Genomic DNA, 24,774 nt, shown 5'->3' with positions numbered 1-24,774 from the left:
CGCCTTCTGCTGCCTCCATGGTCGCCACTGCACCGACCATTACCACCATCAGACGCCCCGTCCTCTTGCCACGCCCGAGCTCCGTCCCAAGCTACCCTATTGATACGCAGAAAAATTGAAACATGTATATAAATTGGTGTGATATATTCTAAGGTCGCGATGTGGGACAATTTTTCAGCAAAAGGCAGCCAGCCTGGTTGGTTGTGACATCTATGTTATACACAGGAGGTCCCAGGCTCGAGTCCGGCATGTACATGTATTTTTAGCGAAAAGGGCCCAGGGGGACGACTGTACATAACCGTAGAAAAGTAGGGTCTTTTATGCAAAACCGTCGCGACAGTGAACCTGACGGAGTCTATCCGTGCTTTATTATTACTAGCAAAAATGCCCGCGCGTTGCAACGGGAGAAAAGAATGGCGTGACATGTATTTTTAGCGAAAAGGGCCCAGGGGGACGACTGTACATAACCGTAGAAAAGTAGGGTCTTTTATGCAAAACCGTCGCGACAGTGAACCTGACGGAGTCTATCCGTGCTTTATTATTACTAGCAAAAATGCCCGCGCTTTGCAACGGAAGAAAAGAATGGCGTGAAAAGGGTGTCTAAAACAAATAGTCAATGTGCTCAAATATTTATTTTGGCCACATACAAATAGAAATTTTGTACAAGTGCATTGAACATTAGTAAATTGAGATAAGTTTGCTTTAAAGCCAAAGCTGGTGACATGGATGCCATTTACCATCACAACTTTGAATGTTCAGCTTTCAGGAAAACATATGAACCTCACAAAATATTTATATCAACTTACATACAGGTTTTGTTGGATAAAAAACTGATCGCTTGAAAGCCACTATGGGGATTAGCATATTTGTCGTGAAAGATGCTAAATAACAGACCCAAGCAAACACACACATGGATCAGATGATACAAGGGCGGATCCACCATGGGGGGTGTACAAATGTACACCCAAACTTTTTGGCAAAAAAATCGTAAGTAGGCATAGGACCAGTTCAGGTAATCAGGAGCAGCGCACTACCTTGGCAGCCCAGTACTTCTCCAACACACGTTCGCATGAGACGGGCGAATCAGGGAGCCAGCTTTTCTTCTCCACATAGTTATGTTCCCATGGACCCTTAAAAAAGGTTTGGTTCCCATGGACCCTTAAAAAAGGTTTGGTTCCCACGGACGAGGCGGCGGTGTGACCCTCTGCCGATGGCGACTGGCAGGCCACGGCCAGGCGAGGGAGACACGGTTGCGGCAGCACCCCATGCTTTCGTCAGAGGATACAGACAAGCCCTGCGGTTCCGTGCCAGGAGCGACGGGGACATGATGCACAGAGGGTGGGGACGAGTGTCGCTGCTGAACATACCAGTGCAGCAATTGGTTTGAACAACCTCAATCTCTAAGCCTAAGTTGAATCCCCCATCCAACTCTGAATTTGCAATCGTTGATTTGTTGGTTCATTTTTGTTGTGAAATCTTCAACTGAATGTGTAGCCGCTATCTAGATTCAGAAAGACATAGCCGTAGATGACACTGAGGAGTGAGGATCTGCTTGATTTTATTAGTACAAAAGCAACAAATGAATTATTTTCGAATTGGTGGTTGTTTTATCAGTTTGTGGAAATGAAATTGGGAGCTTGAGCTCCTTTGATGAAAAAAGACTTTGAAATATATGCAATGGAGCATTCTATATTAGGGTGGAAAAAAAATTTGAACATCCAATGTTGAATTTCTGGATCCGCCACTGAGATGATAGTTATGCTCCTGAATAAATTGAGCGAAACATGCATGTGAATTTCAAAGAGTGGATGATATGTATCATGAGGCTGTATAACTTTGGCCACCACATCAAATCCTTCGAAGTTCAAGGGAATTTGCAAGTTGAATAAGTAATTTATGCAAAACTACACACCTTTTCTCATACACCAGTGATACATTACATGTCAGGATGTTACATTTACCAAAAAAAAGGCTTTCGCCCCGCTTTATACATTTGCTATCAGGATGTTACATTTCTCTGCATGTGCTTAATGTCAGGGTGCTGCTAACCATTGTCAAGGACCAGACCCTCAATCTACAACAAAGCAATGGTGTAAGTGTTCTGATGTTACATTACAGCAGGTGGCAATGTTCACAAGCGTGTTACTGGAAATGCATTTGAACTATTTATCCAAATCCAAAAGTCTATGAAATACAGAAGGACGCTATATTGTGCAAAAAGAAAGAAAAAACATACCAGACGTGTGTCCGCATCAAACTTCTGGTGCATATGCATTATCCCATCATGAAAATATCAATTGGCTCACCGCGTTGGCAGATGCATATGACTTATAGCAGGGACCAAACAGAAAATACAAATATGCTAAGCAATTTTGTGGAATAAAGCTTTCAAAGGAAGTACTATGAAAGAAACATGATGTTACCGCATTTACAACAATGTTAGGCAACTGGTTAGCCAATCTATTATCTAGAAACAAACGCTCAGAATAAAGTAACTCCTTTATCATGCATTCCAAGAAATAAAAATTGCATGACGAGGAGATTACCCTCCTAATACCAAACCTGAACACAAATGGTACTTACGGAAGCCATAGAATTAGAAATAATCAAACAAATTATATAAAGAAATCATGGCATACTTCATAATCCTTTTTTGAATTACATTAAGATTTGCAAGGAAAAAATCTAATTGCAAAGATATATTTGATGTACGTATAGAGAAGGTTGAGGCAGAAATACAAAGTATGCCATAAATTTTAGAGCAATTGTGTTTTAAATTTCAGAAAAGCATTTCTTTGCACCGGTACTACTGCGGTAATTATAGCACTACCCTCCTAATACCAGTTTAATTCGCCTTGATAAACGAACCAAATCAGGTAAAACTCACAATAAAGTGCAGAGTAACTGAACAGCTAGTCACTGTTACTCTTAGTACCCCCTCTGATCCAAATTAGTTGCCCCTCGAACTTATGTATCTAGAAATACGTCTACACATTCATTCCAGCGACAACTAATATGGATCAGAGGGAATATCAAAAAACCATGAAGGGTCATTAGTTAGCATTTTTTACCGTAATATCTTGAGTCTAAATGTTACTAACCGCTTTTGATTTTCAAAATAGGTATAACTACAGGCTTCAAACTTATGTATCTAGAAATACGTCTACAAACATTCATTTCGGCGACAACTAATATGGATCAGAGGGAATATCAAAAAACCATGAAGGCATAAGTAGTTAGCATTTTTGACTATAATATCTTGAGACTAAATGTTACTAACAGCTTTTGATTTACAAAATAGGTATAACTACATGCTTCAATGTTTTCCATCGACAACTTAAGGAAAGAATCAAAATTATAAAAATCAGACCCTGACAACTTCACATTAACAGTTTTGAAGCTACGCCGCAAATTTATTTGCTATATTCGATTACAACAATCATTCATTGCTCATTATCAAATAAGCCAAATCTGACTAAATGCTACACAATTAAAAATAAGCAATACCTGGTACAGCTGCCAAAATTGATAAACTGGTTCTAAAATTTGCAGCAGTCTTTTCCTTGTAGCAACTAAAATCAACAATAACTATTTATTCAATTTCCTGGAGAGTTTTTCTTCAATTTTGCCAGCATCCAATGCTGGCTTTGTAGAGAAAATCTGCAGAAAAAGGAAACTTAGCATCTAAATTTTATCGATTGTCCTGACCATGTTTAAGAAACGCAAAGTCTAAGAATTCATATTGTAGATAAATGAGGCAACACAACAGAAAACAAAAGATGAGTAGAACAAAAAAGGAGTTCAGAATATAGCATGAACTATAGTGCCCAAACAACAGCAAGAATGACAATAATGTTCCTTTCTGCCCGAGCAATAACATTTACCTTTCAGCATGGCATGATTAATACGGAAAAAATGTTGGTTTGTGGAATGAAAGTAGAGAGCACGAAAGTAAGTAGAACGACATGGAGGCAGAGCCATGTGTGTCGCAGCGCGCTGCTAACCAAGAATTGCAAGGAATGCTAAAATGTGACTAACAACTGTTCAGGTTACATGAGAGAACTGAAAATAGTCATATACTCCCTCCGTCCGGAAATACTTGTCATCAAAATGGATGAAAGGGGATGTATCTAGACGTATTTTAGTTCTAGATTCATCTATTTTTATCCATTTTGATGACAAGTATTTTCGGACGGAGGGAGTACTTAGCTTTAGTCAATAAGGAGAAGGCACGTAGAAACATATTGTGCCCAATTCATGGTACATGTCTCTGAACAACAATTTTATAGCACTGATCCTTGTCTCTCTCTTTAGCAGCACTCAAATCCTCCTGAACCTTTAGGAATTGAGACATGTATACCAACCATGCCGGTTATAGCAGAAAACATAACATCACAAGAAATAAGAGTACATTGTTTTCTCTATCTGGCCATTCAAGGGAAGACCTTATATTTCTCATTGTACTCCTGCAACCAATCTTTGTGCCTGAAAATGAATATAATTAGTTAGCTGCATCCATGAAGAAAAACAAAGATTACAACAACAATACGCCCCCGCATACAACAACCAAGGAGCAGCACCCAGAAAGCAAGCCGCTCAAACACCACAGTTCACGTACGCACACAGACACAGGGGTGCATGAGGCTGGCTCTGGCGTCCTTCTCCATCTTGGACCTGGCACAGGCCATGCAACGATGTGGGGAGCTCGGAATCAGAGCAGCATGGCCGCCCCACGAGGGCGTGGAGGAGAGCTCCTGTGGTGGCCGAGATCAAAATTTCCACCAAAACAACAGATAAAGAATCCATAGATGCAAATGTTCAGATATAGATTAAAATGGGTTAATGAGTTGTTTGTTCTCGGGATGAAAAAATGGGATGTGGATGTAGTGGAACCCACCCGAGCTGCCCGTCGGCGTACTGTGCTCGGAGTCATCATCGGTGTACATGTATCTTTTATTCACTCTTCCAAGAATACAGAAGCAGGGCAAATAAGCCAGCGAATGGAGCAAAACTGAAAGCCAGGTTTATAAAGACTGAATCCAACTCCGGTCAGTACCTGCAAAACAATAGTCATTTACTCTAGCTTCAACAGATAATTATAGCAACATAGAGCAGTAATATCATACAACACGCATGAAATCACCACCACATCAGTTGCCCTATAAAATCAAATCGAATCCCCGAGGAACCTACCTTGCTATGGAGGAACCCAGGGGCTGGGAGGTCGGCAGCAGATGATGCATACCTCACACTGGCGGAAGGAGGCAGTACTGGTGCACAATTTGATGCTGGCGCAGGGGTAGCGAAGCGGGTGCTCGTCGTCGCTGCAGATCCGGTACACGTCCCCCTCCTCGTCCTCAGAGTGTTCAGGACCTCCGCCATGGCTGCGTGGGCCTCCTCCTAGCAAGCGCGTGCGGAGGGGTAATGGGAGCTGGCTCGAATTTGTCAGCTTCTCCGCCGGAGAGGGAGAGGCAATGTGGGGGAGCGGAGCTCGCGGTCGCGGTGGCGGAAGGAGGAGAGGCAACCCTAGGTTCGGGGAAATCGTTTCCAAGGGAGTCTCTACGATCTCCGCCATGGCTGCGTAGATGTGGGAGACGGTGGCGGAAGGAAAGAGAGGATGAGGAAGAAGCCATGCCTAGGTTCGGTTGGCGGCGGCGAGAGGGAGCGGATGAGATACAGGATACGGACATAAGTATTTTACACAAAGCTAACTCTTCTTTTTCAATAACTTATAGGCCTCATATTAGGGAGCACCATGTTTAATCCCGTTTAAATATCTACTCGAGTCGAACTCGAATCCTGGTTTTGTTATACTAGATGACCCGTTGCGCCAATGGCGCAAAGGCCGAGGATAAGCCAAGTAATGGAAGAGTGAGCATATATCTCTTTTATCATGGCCGTCTCAAAAGCATACTACACAGTAGTAAGCAGCAATGTAATTGCTCTTATTTTTTTGCATATACTGTGATCACAAGACATGATTATAGGGAAGTTTTAATCAAAGCATTGAAGTGAAAGCACGCATAAAAGGAAAGGTTCTGGAAATAACAGTAGAAGAGCAGTTCTTTACATATACAATAAGCGATGATAAACTGATCTTGACCACAGAGATAATAACAAAACCTAAAGCTGATAGACTGCATTATACACTACTTTTCACCACAGAGGCAGCAACGGAAGACTATACATATCTGGCTCGGAGTACTCCAAAATGGGAAAGACCCTGGTTTGATCGATATGAAACAAAAGGTGGCTGTTTCAGTAACCACAGAAGCATGCTGGTTAGGACACATTGCCTGAAGTTTACCAGAAACTATTTCTTGTAGCCTCCAGGCGCTGCTCGGACTTCATACCAATGTAGCGTAGTCTCTGCGTCAGTTTTTCAATGCTTGCAAGTGCTGCTTCCATAACTCCCTTGGTGTTATCCTGCCCTCTTAGGTGGCGAGCAGTCGTTGTGTTTTGTATTTGCACAGAATATGAGCTCATATACCTGACAGCGTAGTAGCATGCTTTGCGTATTTTTGTGTCTCATGTTAAATATAACAGAATGGAAAGCATGGCAATGGAAAAATAAGCAGAAAGAAGAGATCGCAAGAACAGACATACCACTTAGGCATTATCATTCCAAAGCTTTGGTTCAGCTAGCACTCAAATGTTTTTGATGCGTTAGTCTTTGTAACAGCCGGCTCATCCCTAGGATCATCAAATTTTCAGCAAAAGGATTACTTCGGAAACATGTATTTGTATTCTATATGAACAGGAAGACAAACTCAATAAGATGGAATAAAGGAACAAAGGCTTTGCAAGTCCAATTGGAATAGGAATAGAAGCTTAATTGTATGATGGATTTGTAGTGCCAAATAATTTATAATTTATATGAGCATTTATGGCTTTGATAAGTAGATAGCAGTGTATTATGCTTCATTGTATAGAGAGTTCATACCTCTCTAGTTCAGATCCCTGTGATAGGGTTAATCTAATTACCGCAACGCATGTAAAATGGAACAAACAAAAAAGATATAGAAGAAAGTATATCCGATAGAAATACTAATAGTGGTTGAAACAAAGTTTTTCATGAAAGTTGGTATGATCACTTTGATATTGTTCTTCTTCTGCCAAACAAGGATACGGGCATGTGGTAGTATGTTTTTCTGAAATTCGACATTGTGGAGAACTGCAAAAGAGGAGATTAAAGTACCTGGCTAAGGAAAATAAAGAAAGCGGAGATAAATTACCGGGCACAGTACCAGTGACCATAGGCCCAAATATCTTCCCGTCTTTGATCTTCTGCAGATACTCAAGTAGCTTCATGCGATAGATACGAACAGGGTCAGCTGCCTTATTGATTTCTTGTTGCTCAGGCCTAAGCGTCTTTGTTATCTGAGCCCACTTTGGGTTACATGTGAATGTGGTGACTATATCAGGTGAGTCGTTGACATGCGAAGCTGCCATTCCATCATGATAGCTTTGAGTCATATAACGAGTTCTACCAGCATAGGACAATGTCATTATATTGTTTTGACTGTCGTCGCCTTCATCAAGCGTACCAGGCGCAGCAACATCAATATCAAGCTTTATGTTTTCAGTCTGCATGTTGTGCTGAAATTTTCAGAGGAGACCTTCATTGAACAGCAAGAAATCATGAGGTTGAGGACTTGCAGAGGTAGTAGCAAGCAGGAGACAATAGAATAGTAAGCAATGTGTGACAAACAGAGGTACATGGATTTTCTATATGCACAAATAGATGGAGCTAAACAAATTTTGCAACCTCTTAAGCAATTGTTGGGTGAAGCATAGGAAAAATGGTGGGAGATAGCAGGGTAAATAACATATATTCCATAGGCTCGTCGTGAGAATTATACTCCAACAATCATGGCAATGTTATGAAGAATTTAGTACAGAAGTATGAATGTGGTCTCCTATAAAATTGTTACTAAATAGGGATGCTGTACAAGACACTAAAGCAGGAAGAAAACAATTTGTTGCATTGAAGAAACCTCTTCATGATGTGATCTTTATAGGACATACATACTGCACATAAATAAAAATCCAAACCCAGTATTTTCAGGGATGGCATGAACATATTCAGGGTTTTTGTATTTTAACTTGAGACTGATTTAGTTCAAACAAAATAAATAGCTTCTACGCCATATTGTTGTAAATTCATTATCAATCAATAAAGCTAAACTAAAGGGGGGCAAGAGAACCAGGGATAATTTATAAACAATGTGCAACAGTAAACCATACATGGAATGTGCTATTTACAAAGTAATTTGACTATGTTGTCTTTAGCTAGAAAAAAACAGAGGAATAGTAAAACTGGGCATAGGAGAGCTACCTAGGCATGTCTCTGAAGCTGGTTGTACCTATAGCATACCTTTGGCAAGAAATTACTTGAGGGCACATGTCGCTGCTAACTCTGTCTTCCAGGCCATTTTCACATCCTTGCAGCCCCACTCCCATACCATTACATATCTCAACGGTAATTGGTGTATGACATGACCACAAAAACCTAAATCAACATCACCCAGAAGAATCATTATTGGAACGAATAGGAAAAGAAGCACAAAGTGATCATCACCACCTTGGCCCTTGGGGAAGCAATTTTAACATTATTACCTTTCATTGACATGTTTGAAACAACAACTAATCTGCATGTGCCTAGTAAATCTTAAAACAGAGGAAGGATACAACACATGATAGAAGTGAACCCAAATGGTCAAATACTTCAGATTCTGACACACAAGGGAGAATACCAGTCTGCATCTTACTCAATTGCAAGCCAAAATCAATAGGCAAAGTAACAGAATATGGGACAAGTGTGACCTGAAGAACTAAATCCCATATATGTTCCTCTAAATCCCGTATCATAGAACCATATACTGTCCTAAATCAAGTAACAGAATTATAATCTACCCAACACATTTATAGGGAAAGTATCACCACTATAAGCATTCAAACTAATCATCACGTGGTAAATAAAGACTACACAGAACTAAAAGGAAGAGAAAAATATAAGTAAAAATATATTATGATCTCTGTTAGCTTTCGTTATCTTTATCGAGCACCTAAAAGAGAATCTGCATGATAAATAGGACACACCCTAGCATACTGAATATTACAATCGTTTGTCAATACATGCCACTGTAAAGCCAAATAAGCTGGCACACCTCTAACTTCTTCTGTGCCTCTCAGACTCAAAACCTTTGTAGGAAACATACATCTTCCCTAGAACTTTTAGTTATTGGAATCGAAATGCCTGTAGGAATCGCTGGTGCTACCAAGCACCAGTCCCACGTCTGGCCTCTGCACGAGACAAAACCCATGAGCAACCCTTCAAACTATAACATCATGAAAGGAAAGTGGTGCATCAGCTAACACCAACCTTTCCTTCTTTTCACATATGGTAGGGACCTTAGTATGTTTACAGCAACCAAACCAGAAGCTTGCACTGGCTAGCTCTATGTATCCCTGTGTCATCGAGATCAACATGGCTGTTTTAAATAGCACACCAAAAGTAATTCTAACATGAAAATGAAAATAATAAATATCCTATAAATGAGAACGGTACGCTTGTTATTTCACATACATGTGCTAAAAAAGTTGTTCTAAGACACGTGACCAAACCAAACGTTTATAAGTTGATAAGTAGCACCTGCAGTGGCCAGGAACATTTAAATATATTACCGTATGAAGGGAAGACACATGAATACATCAGATGCGGCTGTGTTCTTCATAAGCAATGCACACATCAATAATGTACGAACCTAGGCATGAGCAATCACCTCAAAAATCACAGCGAAGAACCAATTTGATTTCAAAAAACACATTACAAATAAGCATCTCAAACAATTAACTTCAGAGCATCTTCTAAAAAAGTGTAGAAGTATCCATCTACATTACTCGTCTATTTAGATTGACCATGCTGAATATAAACTTGTTTCCAGCAGTTGCTAACAATGCAGTTACCTATATCTTGGCCAAAAAATCAATAATATATATCCATGACGACATAAATCCGGTGCTAGAGAAATTAGTTATTTCAGAGCATAAAAATTCAATCGGAACCATTTAAATAGCAGGGCTATATATTAATATGAAAATGGATCCCACCTATGGATGTCATCTGATGCCAAGAATGAGAGGAAACTAACTAAGCCTGAATGTCACCCATATTGAAAATACCCATACTATGATTGGGAGGCCAATTAAACATTATACATCGCATAATGTACTATTTATGTTAGTATGTACAATAAATTCTTTGCCAACTGCATACATTTTGTTTAGAAAGTACTCATATGCACATTGGCTTGTTCTTGTCGCTTCCCAACTTAAGGATTAAGAAAGGACAAGAAGATCCATGCCAGGAGGCACATACTTGGTGGAGAGGCAGTGGATGAAGATGTAGGCGCTGTGGTGAAAGCGGCCATGGCGTCCTTGTCCACCACACCTCTGCCCTCCTCCTTGACCTATGCCGGCCATGGCCTTGGGGAGCTCCTCCACCTCCACCTCCATCATCGCTGCCGCCGGCGCAGGCTTCGCCTTGGGCCCCGCGGTAGGCTGCAGCTCATTCGTCTTCCCTGCCATAGATTCCCGCGCTACTGTTGGTGTTGTCTGGTGAGGCGAGGCGCGCGGTCGAAATCGTGCGTGGAGAGTACAGAGGCGTCGTCGAGGAAGAAGAGAGTAAGAGGAGGCGACACACCGTACAGATGCCCACCGCAACTCACCCCGACGGCTCGACCGCCTTTGCTGCGCCGCCGACGACATAGGAGGAAGCCAGGTGGACGAGCGTGCGTGGGGCGGAGGAGCAGCGATGGGGTCGTCGGTGCTCACCCCGACCCCTTGGGATCTAGGAGAAGGGGCTGGGCTGGGCGACATGGGGCGGCGGCGGCTGGGAGAAGGGGCGGCGGCGGCGGCGGCGCTGGGAGAGGAGGCGGCGCACTGGGCTGGGCGACGTGGCGATGGCGGCGGCGGCTCGAGGGAGGAAACAGAAAAGAGAGAGAGAGGAGGGAGTCGCTGGCGGGAGATTAGATGATTTACCCCACTTTACAAGGGCTTAGATGATTTGCCTCAGGGTTGTCTTGGACCCGGCCCCACCCGGCAGCCTCTAGGGAGGCAAATTATGTAAGTGGGAAGTAAAGTGGGGCAAAAGATCTAATTTTCCAGTCGCGGGCTCCTTTTAGGTTTTCACTGCTCGGGTGGAACTTTTTCTACGAATCTCTACTACGAATCTCTTCTCTACTACTAATAAAAGAGCAAACATTAACTTTTCTTCACGCACCTCGTTAAACGTATACAGACCTATTACCACCCTACGATTAGGCACACTAAAATCAATCTAATGGTCAACCTTAACCTCATGTGTTGTTTGGGGTGCATCTTCTCTACTATCTCTACTACTAATAAAAGAGCAAACATTAACTTTCCTTCACGCACCCCGTTAAATGTACACAGACCTATTATCACCCTACGATTAGGCACACTAAAATCAATCTAATGGTCAACCTTAACCTCATGTGTTGTTTGGGGTGCATCTTCTCTACTACTAATAAAAGAGCAAACATTAACTTCCCTTCACGCACCCCGTTAAACGTACACAGACCTATTACCACCCTACGATTAGGCACACTAAAATCAATCTAATGGTCAACCTTAACCTCATGTGTTGTTTGGGGTGCACTTAATAATTTACACACGGACGGACCGTTCCACCGCAGAGGAAATCAAATCACCTCCACGTCCCTCCCAGTCATCAATCACACGCAAGGAAACAAATAACTTCCCATCGCTGCACCATACCATGGTGGGAGGGAACACCTGAAATCACGCATCAGCAGGAAGGAAACAAAACAATATCTCATCGCTACATCGTAGCACCGTCGCCCCGACCTCGCGGCCCAGCAGATCCCCTCGCCCTGGGGCAGCATCGTCTGCTTCCGGAACGACGCCCTCGCCGCCCTGCACCGCACCCTGGGCAGTCGTTCCTCCGTCGCCTCCTCGCTATCGGCAAGTCCCTGAACCTGCCTCAGATGAAGACCTAAGGTGAGCAGAATTTGTAATACAGTCAATCTACTAACCGCACCATCCTGCTTGACATCAATAAAAACAAAGAATCTTCAGCCTGTATCCTGCATAAACATAGCAAGCATGTTTATTCTTAATAATACTGTGTGTACATGAATGCTATTTGCCACTAATGGTAACAGGGATCAGATCTGCAATTTGATTCTAACTAATATGCTTTAATTCAACCCTCTTGGCAGATTCTACTAATACGCGCGATATGTCATCTCCGAATCGTGCGGGGGCACGCACCCCATTTCAGGATATAACCAACTCCCGCTTCGTGGGTAATTAACAGCCTACTAAGCGCTACAGTTTTTCTTGAATGATGAACACTGTTATTGCTTATGCGCTAACTTTCTATTTCTATTTATAAGACCCTAAGGAACTGAAGAGGCAGCGGGACAGAGAATACTATGCACGAAATAAAGATGCCATTCTCAAACGGCGTCGTGATGCACGCCAAAATAACAAGACTCCAAAAGCGCTGCCTAATGACCAGCAAAGTGTGCCACATACACCCCTGGCCATGACCCAAAGTAAAAATAACATTGTACTGTTGGCTTATGTTAACATTTTGAGACTCTGAATTATAACTATAATGTATCATAGATGTAGATCCTATGGAGCAAAAGAGGCAACTGGAAAGGGAACGGTATTCACAAAATAGGGATGACATATTAAAGAGACAACGTCAAGCCTACAGTCAGAAAAAATTGTCTCATGCTTCTGCAGGGACCGGTGCCCAGAAAGATGAAACACAAACACCGATGTCCACATCCATTGGTAATGACGATCAACACTTTACATACACCCCTAATTGTTGAAGCTAATTAGCTTTTTGCATCTATGTAGACCCTAAAGAGTTAAGGAGGCAAAGGGACAGGGAGAGGTATGCACAGAACAGGGATGAAATATCAAGAAGAAAACGCCAATCCGGTGAACAGGCAAAGACATCTATTGCCACTGTCAACAACGTTGACAATGTGTCACGCACACCAGCTACAGGACAATCGGGTGTCAGCCAGCTACAAACAATATCATTTGCAGGTTCTGTGGTACCATAAAATAGTCATTGCCTTTTATTATGTCGCATATTATTAAGATATACTCCCTCTGTCTCAACATAAGTGTCTCAACTTAAGAACAACTTTCTACTAAAATTAGTATAAAGTTGAGACACTTATTTTAGGACGGAGGGAGTATATAATTATATGCACTGATGTGGTGACACCAAATTTCTTGCAGGTTTATCAAACATGTCAACTTCATCCCAATCACATGAAGGCATCCCTCCTGACGAGGACAATATTTTAGGAAACATTGATGAATCCAATTGGTTGCATAGGAATGATGCATATCAGATGGTAGAAATTGCAGGGAGACTGAGAGCTGTTGTTGTACCTCTTGTTCATAAAACGCAAACAATTTCCAATGTCACTGCAGATATTGCACCAGGTATATCATTAGGCGTTTGTAAAGTGTAAGGAACAATATTACTATAATCAACCTCAATATTATTTATAGTGCAAGCGTGTTTACCGTAATCTGGGTTCTCTTTCATTTTTTATGTATAGAGCCTCTTAATGCCTCCAATCAATCTCAAAAGTCCCTGGCCAATGATAGGCCTGGAGTAGAACCAACAACAGAGACTGCTCAAAACACTCAAAATCTGCAAGGCAGTTTTGCCGACCCTACGTCTACTAGAACACCTACATTGTTATGTTGTACTGATCTTATGATTTTTCATAGTGGGCAACGACCAGACAGCTGATCCATATGGAATATTTGAGCCTCCTGTTCAACAAACCAATTTCCAAGGTACATTATATATATTGACGTTCCCATTTGAATGTCTTCATCCATAAATTTGAGGAATTTATATTTGACCAACATATTGCGTAATAGATTACATGGAGCCACTGCATAATGGAGAAGCCGCATACCATGATCCTGATGAAGAAGCTAGAATATTTATGGATCAGGGTATGTCCATTATCTATTTTCCAACTTAGCACCCTCACATGCACACTTTAGTTGTATTGAGTGATAATTTAATACCTACTGTTCTTCTGTGCTAGATGTTGCTTTCGAGTCGTACCACCTTGGACACCAGAATGCACAAGCAGGAACCGTAGCTAATTTTGATAAGTTCATATACCGAAACCTACCTACAAAGCACCATGTCCTAAAAAAGGTTCCTGACTGCCTTCACTGTGGGGCTTTGCGGTTTCCATTCGAGGGGCCAGCATTTTGTTGCAGAAAAGGAAAAGTATGTATATTTACTCCAGAGGTTCCAGAAGAGTTGAAACGGTTGTTTACATGTCAAACTGATGAGGATGCTAAATATTTCAGAGAGCATATACGATATTTCAACTCGCACTTCTCATTCACAAGTTTAGGAGTCACCCTTGATCGCCGAGTCAGCAATGCGGCAGGAACTGGAGTATATACTTTTCGTGCGTGTGGCAGGTTGTACCACGCTCTTGATGATCTGGTGCTGGCTGATAATGGCCCTCGACATTTCCAACTCTATATTTATGATACAGATGAAAACTTGGTTCACAGGGCTAAGAGATCTCCAGACCTTAAGATAGACCTCATACGGAAGATTCTGCAAATACTACAGCCTAACCCTTATGCGCAAGTTTTCAAGAGCCTTGGGTCTGTTCCAAATCTAGATGAGTATAGGATCTCACTAAACACGAATATCATGCTCGATCAACGAAGGTACAATACAATGCCCCAACAACTTCTCAGGTGGCAGCGATATGGGTTGAAGGGAGCGACCCACAAAATTGCTTTGACAGGAGTGTTGTCGTGCATGGAAAAAAGGAGAACAGCCCCTATATATTAGAGCATACTATGGGTGCTATGACCCGTTGTCTTATCCCCTATTCTTCCCACGTGGAGAGATTGGTTGGAATCGTTGGATGCCATATGTTGGTCCCCACGATGACAGGACCGAACATTCATCAGATAATTCTACACCACAAGGAAACCAAGACATTGATATACATATAGGTATGTGTTCATTAACAAGGGTTAGGCTTGCTATTTATTAATGTGAACTTATGTTTTCATCTATGTATCAGAGGAAAGCTTGATTAGAGAAAGCGAACAAGTTGGGAATTTTGTAGCACATGAAGACCATGCCACTGATTTACCTGCAGGTATCAGTCATCATTTCTTATTGTTCAATTCTTATTGTGTCAATCAGCCAGCACACTGATACTTATGTTGTCAATCTTCTAGATGACAACGAGGATAACCCAGATGAGGATTTTGGTGACAATGAGGTGAATGCAAAACAATGTAGGAAATTTGTTAGTGCAAGGGAGTACTACTGCTTCAAGCTGCAGGTCAGGAAGAAACTTTTAAACATCATCTTGTTCGGGGGGCTCCTTTTCCAACAGTGGGTTGTTGACATGTATATCAAGATTGAGTCTATGAGGCTTGTGTTGGGGAACGTAGCAGAAATTCAAAATTTTCTACGCATCACCAAGATCAATCTATGGAGTAATCTAGCAATGAGGGAAAGGGGAGTGCATCTACATACCCTTGTAGATTGCTAAGCGGAAGCGTTCAAGTGAACGGGGTTGATGGAGTCGTACTCGTCGTGATCCAAATCACCGATGATCCTAGTGCCGAACGGACGGCACCTCCGCGTTCAACACACATGCAGCCCGGTGACGTCTCCCATGACTTGATCCAGCAACGAGAGAGGGAGAGGTTGGGGAAGACTCCGTCCAGCAGCAGCACGACGACGTGGTGGTGGTGGAGGAGCGTGGCAATCCTGTAGGGCTTCGCCAAGCACCGCGGGAGAGGAGGAGGGGGAGGGCTGCGCCAGAACTTGGGTGCGGCTGCCCTCCCACCCCTCCACTATTTATAGGTGGGTGGAAGAGGGGTCCGGCCCCCTAGATCTCATCTAGGGTTGGGGCGACGGCCAAGGGGGGAGGAGTGCCTCCCAAATCAAGTGGAGGCCCTCCCCTTAGGGTTTCCCCTCTCCCATGTGCATGGGCCTAGGGGGGCTAGTGCCCCTAGCTCATTAAGGCTAGGGCGCCCCCCTACACCCATGCTGCTGTATTGGACGTGGTGGAACAATTTCCGGACCTCCGGACCCCTCCGGAATCCTCCGGAACCTTCTGGAAGCTTCCTGGTACAATACCGGAAAAACCCAAACTTTTTCCGGAACCCGAACAACAACCTTCCATATATAAATCTTTACCTCCGGACCATTCCGGAACTCCTCGTGACGTCCGGGATCTCATCCGGGACTCCGAACAACATTCGGTAACCATATACATCTATTCCCTATAACCCTAGCGTCATCGAACCTTAAGTGTGTAGACCCTACAGGTTCGGGAACCATGCAGACATGGCCGAGACTTTCTCCGGTCAATAACCAACAACGGGATCTGGATACCCATGTTGGCTCCCACATGTTCCACGATGATCTCATCGGATGAACCATGATGTCAAGGACTCAATCAATCCCGTATACAATTCCCTTTGTCTAGCGGTATATTACTTGCCCGAGATTTGATCGTCGGTATGTCGATACCTTGTTCAATCTCATTACCGCCAAGTCTCTTTACTCGTTCCGTAACACATCATCCCGTGATCAACCCCTTGGTCACATTGTGCACATTATGATGATGTCCTACCGAGTGGGCCCAGAGATACCTCTCCGTCACGCGGAGTGACAAATCCCAGTCTCGATTCGTGCCAACCCAACAGACACTTTCGGAGATACCCGTAGTGCACCTTTATAGCCACCCAGTTAAGTTGTGACGTTTGGTACACCCAAAGCATTCCTACGGTATCCGGGAGTTGCACAATCTCATGGTCTAAGGAAATGATACTTGACATTAGAAAAGCTTTAGCATATGAACTACACGATCTTTGTGCTAGGCTTAGAATTGGGTCTTGTCCATCACATCATTCTCCTAATGATGTGATCCCATTAACAACGACATCCAATGTCCATGGTCAGGAAACCGCAACCATCTATTGATCAACGAGCTAGTCAACTAGAGGCTTACTAGGGACATGGTGTTGTCTATGTACCCACACATGTATCTGAGTTTCCTATCAATACAATTATAGCATGGATAATAAACGATTATCATGAACAAGGAAATATAATAATAACTTATTTATTATTGCCTCTAGGGCATATTTCCAACAGTCTCCCACTTGCACTAGAGTCAATAATCTAGTTCACATCGCCATGTGATTAACACTCACAGGTCACATCGCCATGTGACTAACATCCAAAGAGTTTACTAGTGTCACTAAACTAGTTCACATCATCATGTGATTAAGACTCAATGAGTTCTGGGGTTTGATCATGTTTTGCTTGTAAGAGAGGTTTTAGTCAATGGGTCTGCAACATTCAGATCCGTATGTACTTCGCAAATCTCTAGGTCATATTGTAAATGCTGCTTCCACGCTCCACTTGGAGCTATTCCAAATGGTCGCTCCACTATACGTATCCGGTTTGCTACTCAGAGTCATTCAGATAGGTGTTAAAGCTTGCATCGATGCAACTCTTTACGTCGAACTCTTTATCACCTCCATAACCGAGAAACATATCCTTATTCCTCTAAGGATAATTTTGACCGCTATCTAGTGATCCACTCCTTGATCACCTTTGTACCCTCTTGCCAGATATGTAGCAAAGCACACATCATGTGCGGTACACAACATAGCATATTGTAGAGCCTACGTCTAAAGCATAGGGGACGACCTTCGTCCTTTCTCTCTTTTCTGCCGTGGTCGAGCTTTAAGTCTTAACTTCATACCTTACATCTCAGGCAAGAACTCCTTCTTTGACTGGTCCATCTTTAACACCTTCAAGATCATGTCAAGGTATATGCTCATTTGAAAGTACCATTAAGCGTTTTTGATCTATCCCTATAGATCTTGATGCTCAATGTTCAAGTAGCTTAATCCAGGTTTTCTATTGAAAAACACCTTTCAAATAACCCTATATGCTTTCCAGAAATTCTACATCATTTCTGATCAACAATATGTCAACAACATATACTTATCAGAAATGTTGTAGTGCTCCCACTCACTTTATTGTAAATACAAGTTTCTAACAAACTTTGTATAAACCCAAAAACTATGATCATCTCATCAAAGTGTATATTCTGACTCCGAGATGCTTGCTCTAGTCCATGTAAGGATCGCTGGAGCTAGCATACCTTTAGCATCCTTAGGATCGACAAAACCTTTCTGATTGTATCACATACAACCTTTCCTTGCGAAAACTAGTAAGGAAACTCGTTTTTGACATCCATCTGCCAGATTTCATAAATGCAGCTAATGCTAACATGATTCCGATGGACTTAAGCATCGCTACGGATGAGAAAATTGTTGGGGAACGTTGCAGAAAACAAAAAAATTCCTACTCGTTTCACCAAGATCATCTAGGAGTTCATCTAGCAACGAGTGATTAGATGCATCTACATACCTTTGTAGATCGCGAGCGGAAGCGTTCAAAAGAACGGTGATGATGTAGTCGTACTCGACGTGATTCAAATCACCGATGACCAGCGCCGAACGGACGGCACCTCCGCGTTCAACACACGTACGGGACAGGAGACGTCTCCTCCTTCTTGATCCAGCAAGGGGGGAGGAGAGGTTGATGAAGATCCAGCAGCACGACGGCGTGGTGGTGGATGCAGGGCGTCACAGCAGCAGGGCTTCGCCGAGACTACGAGGGAGAGACGTAACGGGGGGAGATGGAGGCGCCAGGGGCTGGTGTATGAAGTCCCTCCTCTCCCCCACTATATATAGGGGTGCCAAGGGGGGGTGGTGCGCAGCCTAGGAGATCCAATCTCCTAGGTGCGGCGGCCAGGGGAGGTTTCCCTCCCCCCCAAGGCACCTCGGGGTGCCTTCCACCACTTGGACTCCTCCTGGTGGAAACCCTAGGCGCATGGGCCTATAGGGGCTGGTGCCCTTGGCCCATCTAGGCCAAGGCGCACCCCCTACAGCCCATGTGGCCCCCCGGGACAGGTGGCCCCACCCGGTGGACCCCCGGGACCCTTCCGGTGGTCCCGGTACAATACCGATAACCCCGAAACTTGTCCCGATGCCCGAAATAGCACTTCCTATATATAATTCTTTACCTCCGGACCATTCCGGAACTCCTCGTGACGTCCGGGATCTCATCCGGGACTCCGAACAACATTCGGGTTTCTGCATATACATATCTTCATAACCCTAGCGTCACCGAACCTTAAGTGTGTAGACCCTACGGGTTCGGGAGACAAGCAGACATGACCGAGACGACTCTCCGGTCAATAACCAACAGCGGGATCTGGATACCCATGTTGGCTCCCACATGCTCCACGATGATCTCATCGGATGAACCACGATGTCGAGGATTTAATCAATCCCGTACGCTATTCCCTTTGTCTATCGATATGTTACTTGCCCGAGATTCGATCGTCGGTATCCCAATACCTCGTTCAATCTCGTTACCGGCAAGTCACTTTACTCGTACCGTAATGCATGATCCCGTGACCAGACACTTGGTCACTTTGAGCTCATTATGATGATGCATTACCGAGTGGGCCCAGTGATACCTCTCCGTCATACGGAGTGACAAATCCCAGTCTTGATCCATGTCACCCAACAGACACTTTCGGAGATACCCGTAGTCTACCTTTATAGTCACCCAGTTACGTTGTGACGTTTGGCATACCCAAAGCACTCCTACGGTATCCGGGAGTTACACGATCTCATGGTCTAAGGAAAAGATACTTGACATTGGAAAACTCTAGCAAACGAACTATACGATCTTGTGCTATGTTTAGGATTGGGTCTTGTCCATCACATCATTCTCCTAATGATGTGATCTCGTTATCAATGACATCCAGTGTCCATAGTCAGGAAACCATGACTATCTGTTGATCAACGAGCTAGTCAACTAGAGGCTCACTAGGGACATGTTGGTGTCTGTTATTCACACATGTATTACGATTTCCGGATAACACAATTATAGCATGAATAAAGACAATTATCATGAACAAGGAAATATAATAATAATGCTTTTATTATTGCCTCTAGGGCATATTTCCAACAGTCTCCCACTTGCACTAGAGTCAATAATCTAGTTACATTGTGATGAATCGAACACCCATGGAATTCTGGTGTTGATCATGTTTTGCTCTAGGGAGAGGTTTAGTCAACGGATCTGCTACATTCAGGTCCGTATGTACTTTACAAATCTCTATGTCTCCATCTTGAACATTTTCACGAATGGAGTTGAAGCGACGCTTGATGTGCCTTGTCTTCTTGTGAAACCTGGGCTCCTTGGCAAGTGCAATAGCTCCAGTGTTGTCACAGAAGAGCTTGATCGGCCCCGACGCATTGGGTATGACTCCTAGGTCGGTGATGAACTCCTTCACCCATATTGCTTCATGTGCTGCCTCCGAGGCTGCCATGTACTCCGCTTCACATGTAGATCCCGCCACGACGCTTTGCTTGCAACTGCACCAGCTTACTGCCCCACCATTCAAAATATACACGTATCCGGTTTGTGACTTAGAGTCATCCAGATCTGTGTCGAAGCTAGCGTCGACGTAACCCTTTACGACGAGCTCTTCGTCACCTCCATAAACGAGAAACATTTCCTTAGTCCTTTTCAGGTACTTCAGGATATTCTTGACCGCTGTCCAGTGTTCCTTGCCGGGATTACTTTGGTACCTTCCTACCAAACTGACGGCAAGGTTAACATCAGGTCTGGTACACAGCATGGCATACATAATAGAACCTATGGCTGAGGCATAGGGGATGACGCTCATCTCTTCTATATCTTCTGCCGTGGTCGGACATTGAGCTGAGCTCAATTTCACACCTTGTAACACAGGCAAGAACCCCTTCTTGGATTGATCCATATTGAACTTCTTCAATATCTTATCAAGGTATGTGCTTTGTGAAAGACCTATGAGGCGTCTCGATCTATCTCTATAGATTTTGATGCCTAATATATAAGCAGCTTCTCCAAGGTCCTTCATTGAAAAACTTTTATTCAAGTAGGCCTTGATGCTGTCCAAGAGTTCTATATCATTTCCCATCAAAAGTATGTCATCTACATATAATATGAGAAATGCTACAGAGCTCCCACTCACTTTCTTGTAAACGCAGGCTTCTCCATAAGTCTGTGTAAACCCAAACGCTTTGATCATCTCATCAAAGCGAATGTTCCAACTCCGAGATGCTTGCACCAGCCCATAAATCGAGCGTTGGAGCTTGCACACTTTGTCAGCATTCTTAGGATCGACAAAACCTTCCGGCTGCATCATATACAATTCTTCCTTAAGGAAACCATTAAGGAATGCCGTTTTGACGTCCATTTGCCATATTTCGTAATCATAGAATGCGGCAATTGCTAACATGATTCGGACGGACTTCAGCTTCGCTACCGGTGAGAAAGTCTCATCGTAGTCAACCCCTTGAACTTGTCGATAACCCTTAGCGACAAGCCGAGCTTTATAGATGGTCACATTACCATCCGCGTCTGTCTTCCTCTTAAAGATCCATTTATTTTCTATGGCTCGCCGCTCAACGGGCAAGTCAGTCAAAGTCCATACTTTGTTTTCATACATGGATCCTATCTCGGATTTCATGGCTTCTAGCCATTTGTCGGAATCCGGGCCCGCCATCGCTTCTTCATAGTTCGAAGGTTCACCGTTGTCTAACAGCATGATTTCCAAGACAGGGTTGCCGTACCACTCTGGTGCGGAACGTGTCCTTGTGGACCTTCGAATTTCAGTAGGGGCTTGATCAGAAGTATCTTGATTTCATTAACTTCCTCTCTAGTCGGTGCAGGCACCTCAGGAACATTTTCTTGAGTTGCGCCATTTTCCGGTTCAAGAGGTAATACTTCATCAAGCTCTACTTTCCTCCCACTTACTTCTTTCGAGAGAAACTCTTTCTCCAGAAAGGACCCATTCTTGGCAACAAAGATCTTGCCTTCGGATCTGAGGTAGAAGGTGTACCCAATAGTTTCTTTTGGGTATCCTATGAAGACGCATTTTTCCGACTTGGGTTCGAGCTTTTCAGGTTGAAGTTTCTTGACATAAGCATCGCATCCCCAAACTTTTAGAAACGACAGCTTAGGTTTCTTCCCAAACCATAATTCATACGGTGTCGTCTCAACGGATTTCGACGGAGCCCTATTTAAAGTGAATGCGGCAGTCTCTAAAGCATAGCCCCAAAAAGAAAGCGGTAAATCGGTAAGAGACATCATAGATCGCACCATATCTAACAGAGTGCGATTACGACGTTCGGACACACCATTACGCTGAGGTGTTCCAGGCGGCGTGAGTTGTGAAACTATTCCACATTTTCTTAAGTGTGCCCCAAACTCGTGACTCAAGTATTCTCCTCCACGATCTGATCGTAGAAACTTGATTTTCCTGTCACGTTGATTTTCAACCTCACTCTGAAATTCCTTGAACTTTTCAAAGGTTTCAGACTTGTGTTTCATTAAGTAGATATACCCATACCTACTTAAATCATCAGTGAGGGTGAGAACATAACGATAGCCACCGCGAGCCTCAACACTCATCGGACCGCACACATCAGTATGTATGATTTCCAATAAGTCGGTTGCTCGCTCCATTGTTCCTGAGAACGGAGTCTTGGTCATTTTACCCATAAGGCATGGTTCGCACGTGTCAAATGATTCATAATCAAGAGACTCTAAAAGTCCATCAGCATGGAGCTTCTTCATGCGTTTGACACCTATGTGACCAAGGCGGCAGTGCCACAGGTATGTGGGACTATCATTATCAACCTTACTTCTTTTGGTACTCACATTATGAACATGTGTAGCATCACGTTCGAGATTCATAAAGAATAAACCATTCACCATAGGAGCATGACCATAAAACATATCTCTCATAAAAATGGAACAACCATTATTCTCAGATTTAAAAGAGTAGCCATCTCGAATTAAACGAGATCCCGATACAATGTTCATGCTCAAAGCTGGCACTAAATAACAATTATTAAGGTTTAAAACTAATCCCGAAGGGAGATGCAGAGGTAGCGTGCCGACGGCGATCACATTGACCTTGGAACCATTCCCGACGCGCATCGTCACCTCGTCCTTTGCCAGTTTCCGCTTATTCCGCAGCCCCTGCTTTGAGTTACAAATGTGAGCAACTGCACCGGTATCAAATACCCAGGAGCCACTACGGGCACTAGTAAGGTACACATCAATTACATGTATATCACATATACCTTTTGTTTTGCCGGCCTTCTTATCCGCTAAGTACTTAGGGCAGTTCCGCTTCCAGTGACCGCTTCCCTTGCAATAAAAGCACTCAGTCTCGGGCTTGGGTCCATTCTTTGGCTTCTTCCCGGCAGCTTGCTTGCCGGGGCCCTGCGGCGGCAACCTCCTTGCCGTCCTTCTTGAAGTTCTTTTTACCCTTGCCTTTCTTGAACTTAGTGGTTTTATTGACCATCAGCACTTGATGTTCCTTCCTGACTTCTACCTCTGCTGATTTCAGCATAGCAAATACTTCAGGAATGGTCTTTTCCATCCCCTGCATATTGAAGTTCATCACAAAGCTCTTGTAGCTTGGTGGAAGCGACTGGAGGATTCTGTCAATGACCGCATCATCCGGGAGATTAACTCCCAGCTGAGTCAAGCGGTTATGCAACCCAGACATAGTGAGTATGTGCTCACTGACAGAACTGTTTTCCTCCATCTTACAGCTGAAGAATTTGTCGGAGACTTCATATCTCTCGACCCGGGCATGAGCTTGGAAAACCATTTTCAGCTCTTCGAACATCTCATATGCTCCATGTCTCTCAAAACGCTTTTGGAGCCCCGGCTCTAGGCTGTAAAGCATGCCGCACTGAAACGAGGGAGTAGTCATCGAAACGTGCCTGCCAAGCGTTCATAACATCTTGTTCTGCAGGGAGAACGGGTGCGTCACCAAGCGGTGCTTGTAGGACATAATCTTTCTTGGCAGCTATGAGGATGATCCTCAGGTTCCGGACCCAGTCCGTATAGTTGCTGCCATCGTCTTTCAGCTTAGTTTTCTCTAGGAACGCGTTGAAGTTGAGGACTACGTTGGCCATTTGATCTACAAGACATATTGTAAAATATTTAGACTAAGTTCATGATAATTAAGTTCAACTAATCAAATTATTAGTGAACTCCCACTTAGATTAGACATCCCTCTATCCATCTAAGTATTACATGATCCGAGTTAAACTAGACCGTGTCCGATCATCACGTGAGACGGACTAGTCAACATCGGTGAACATCTTCATGTTGATCGTATCTTCTATACGACTCATGCTCGACCTTTCGGTCTTCTGTGTTCCGAGGCCATGTCTGTACATGCTAGGCTCGTCAAGTCAACCTAAGTGTTTGCATGTGTAAATCTGTCTTACACCCGTTGTATGTGAACGTCTGAATAAAACACCCGATCATCACGTGGTGTTTTGAAACAGCGAACTGTCGCAACGGTGCACAGTTAGGGGGAACACTTCTTGAATTTATTGTGAGGGATCATCTTATTTACTACCGTCGTTCTAAGTAAACAAGATGCAAAACATGATAAACATCACATGCAATCAAATAATAAACGTGACATGATATGGCCAATATCACATAGCTCCTTTGATCTCCATCTTGGGGCTCCATGATCATCTTGTCACCGGCTTGACACC

The 24,774-nt window shown here is 43.5% G+C and overlaps 2 protein-coding genes across 10 annotated transcripts; both read right to left on the bottom strand.

Moving 5' to 3' along the window:
* Nucleotides 1-1,836: 1,836 nt before the first annotated feature.
* LOC123071064 (uncharacterized) lies at nt 1,837-11,033 on the bottom strand. Of its 9 annotated transcripts, none has more exons than XR_006434123.1 (9): nt 10,731-11,018; nt 10,382-10,583; nt 9,386-9,471; nt 7,236-9,306; nt 6,607-6,693; nt 6,308-6,490; nt 3,508-4,754; nt 2,237-2,327; nt 1,837-2,074 (listed from the first exon to the last, which is right to left on the bottom strand). XR_006434123.1 is itself a non-coding variant. In XM_044494531.1 (4 exons), the coding sequence occupies exons 1-3, from the start codon at nt 10,879-10,881 to the stop codon at nt 7,583-7,585; spliced, it is 711 nt and encodes a 236-aa protein (XP_044350466.1). In that variant the 5' UTR covers nt 10,882-11,033; the 3' UTR covers nt 6,013-6,693; nt 7,236-7,582. The 9 variants fall into 9 exon arrangements, 1 of the variants encoding a protein (XP_044350466.1); XR_006434124.1 differs by lacking the exons at nt 1,837-2,074; nt 2,237-2,327 and having other exon boundaries at nt 4,251-4,754; nt 7,236-7,619; nt 8,378-8,512; nt 9,171-9,306; XR_006434118.1 differs by having other exon boundaries at nt 2,237-4,754.
* Nucleotides 4,251-5,673, bottom strand: LOC123071065 (uncharacterized). The gene is made up of 2 exons (XM_044494533.1): nt 5,246-5,673; nt 4,251-5,056 (listed from the first exon to the last, which is right to left on the bottom strand). The coding sequence occupies exons 1-2, from the start codon at nt 5,573-5,575 to the stop codon at nt 4,958-4,960; spliced, it is 429 nt and encodes a 142-aa protein (XP_044350468.1). The 5' UTR covers nt 5,576-5,673; the 3' UTR covers nt 4,251-4,957.
* Nucleotides 11,034-24,774: the final 13,741 nt, after the last annotated feature.

This window comes from Triticum aestivum, chromosome 3B, assembly GCF_018294505.1.
Source record: "Triticum aestivum cultivar Chinese Spring chromosome 3B, IWGSC CS RefSeq v2.1, whole genome shotgun sequence".
NCBI classification, from domain to species: Eukaryota; Viridiplantae; Streptophyta; class Magnoliopsida; order Poales; family Poaceae; genus Triticum; species Triticum aestivum.
The sequence above is the reverse complement of the archived record's forward strand: the minus strand, read 5'-3'. Positions and strand labels throughout refer to the sequence as shown.

Bases quoted from the DNA above. Each gene is read 5' to 3' on its own strand.
- LOC123071064 (XM_044494531.1), bottom strand. From the start codon at position 10,881: ATGTCGCCCAGCCCAGCCCCTTCTCCTAGATCCCAAGGGGTCGGGGTG. The intron at 8,513-10,381 runs GTATGTGCCTCC...ATGTTGATTTAG, and splicing joins ATCCACTGCCTCTCCACCAA to GTTTTTGTGGTCATGTCATA. The intron at 7,620-8,338 runs GTAGCTCTCCTA...TGTTCAATGAAG, and splicing joins AGCTTCAGAGACATGCCTAG to GTCTCCTCTGAAAATTTCAG.
- LOC123071065 (XM_044494533.1), bottom strand. From the start codon at position 5,575: ATGGCGGAGATCGTAGAGACTCCCTTGGAAACGATTTCCCCGAACCTA. The intron at 5,057-5,245 runs GTATGCATCATC...ATTGTTTTGCAG, and splicing joins CCTCCTTCCGCCAGTGTGAG to GTACTGACCGGAGTTGGATT.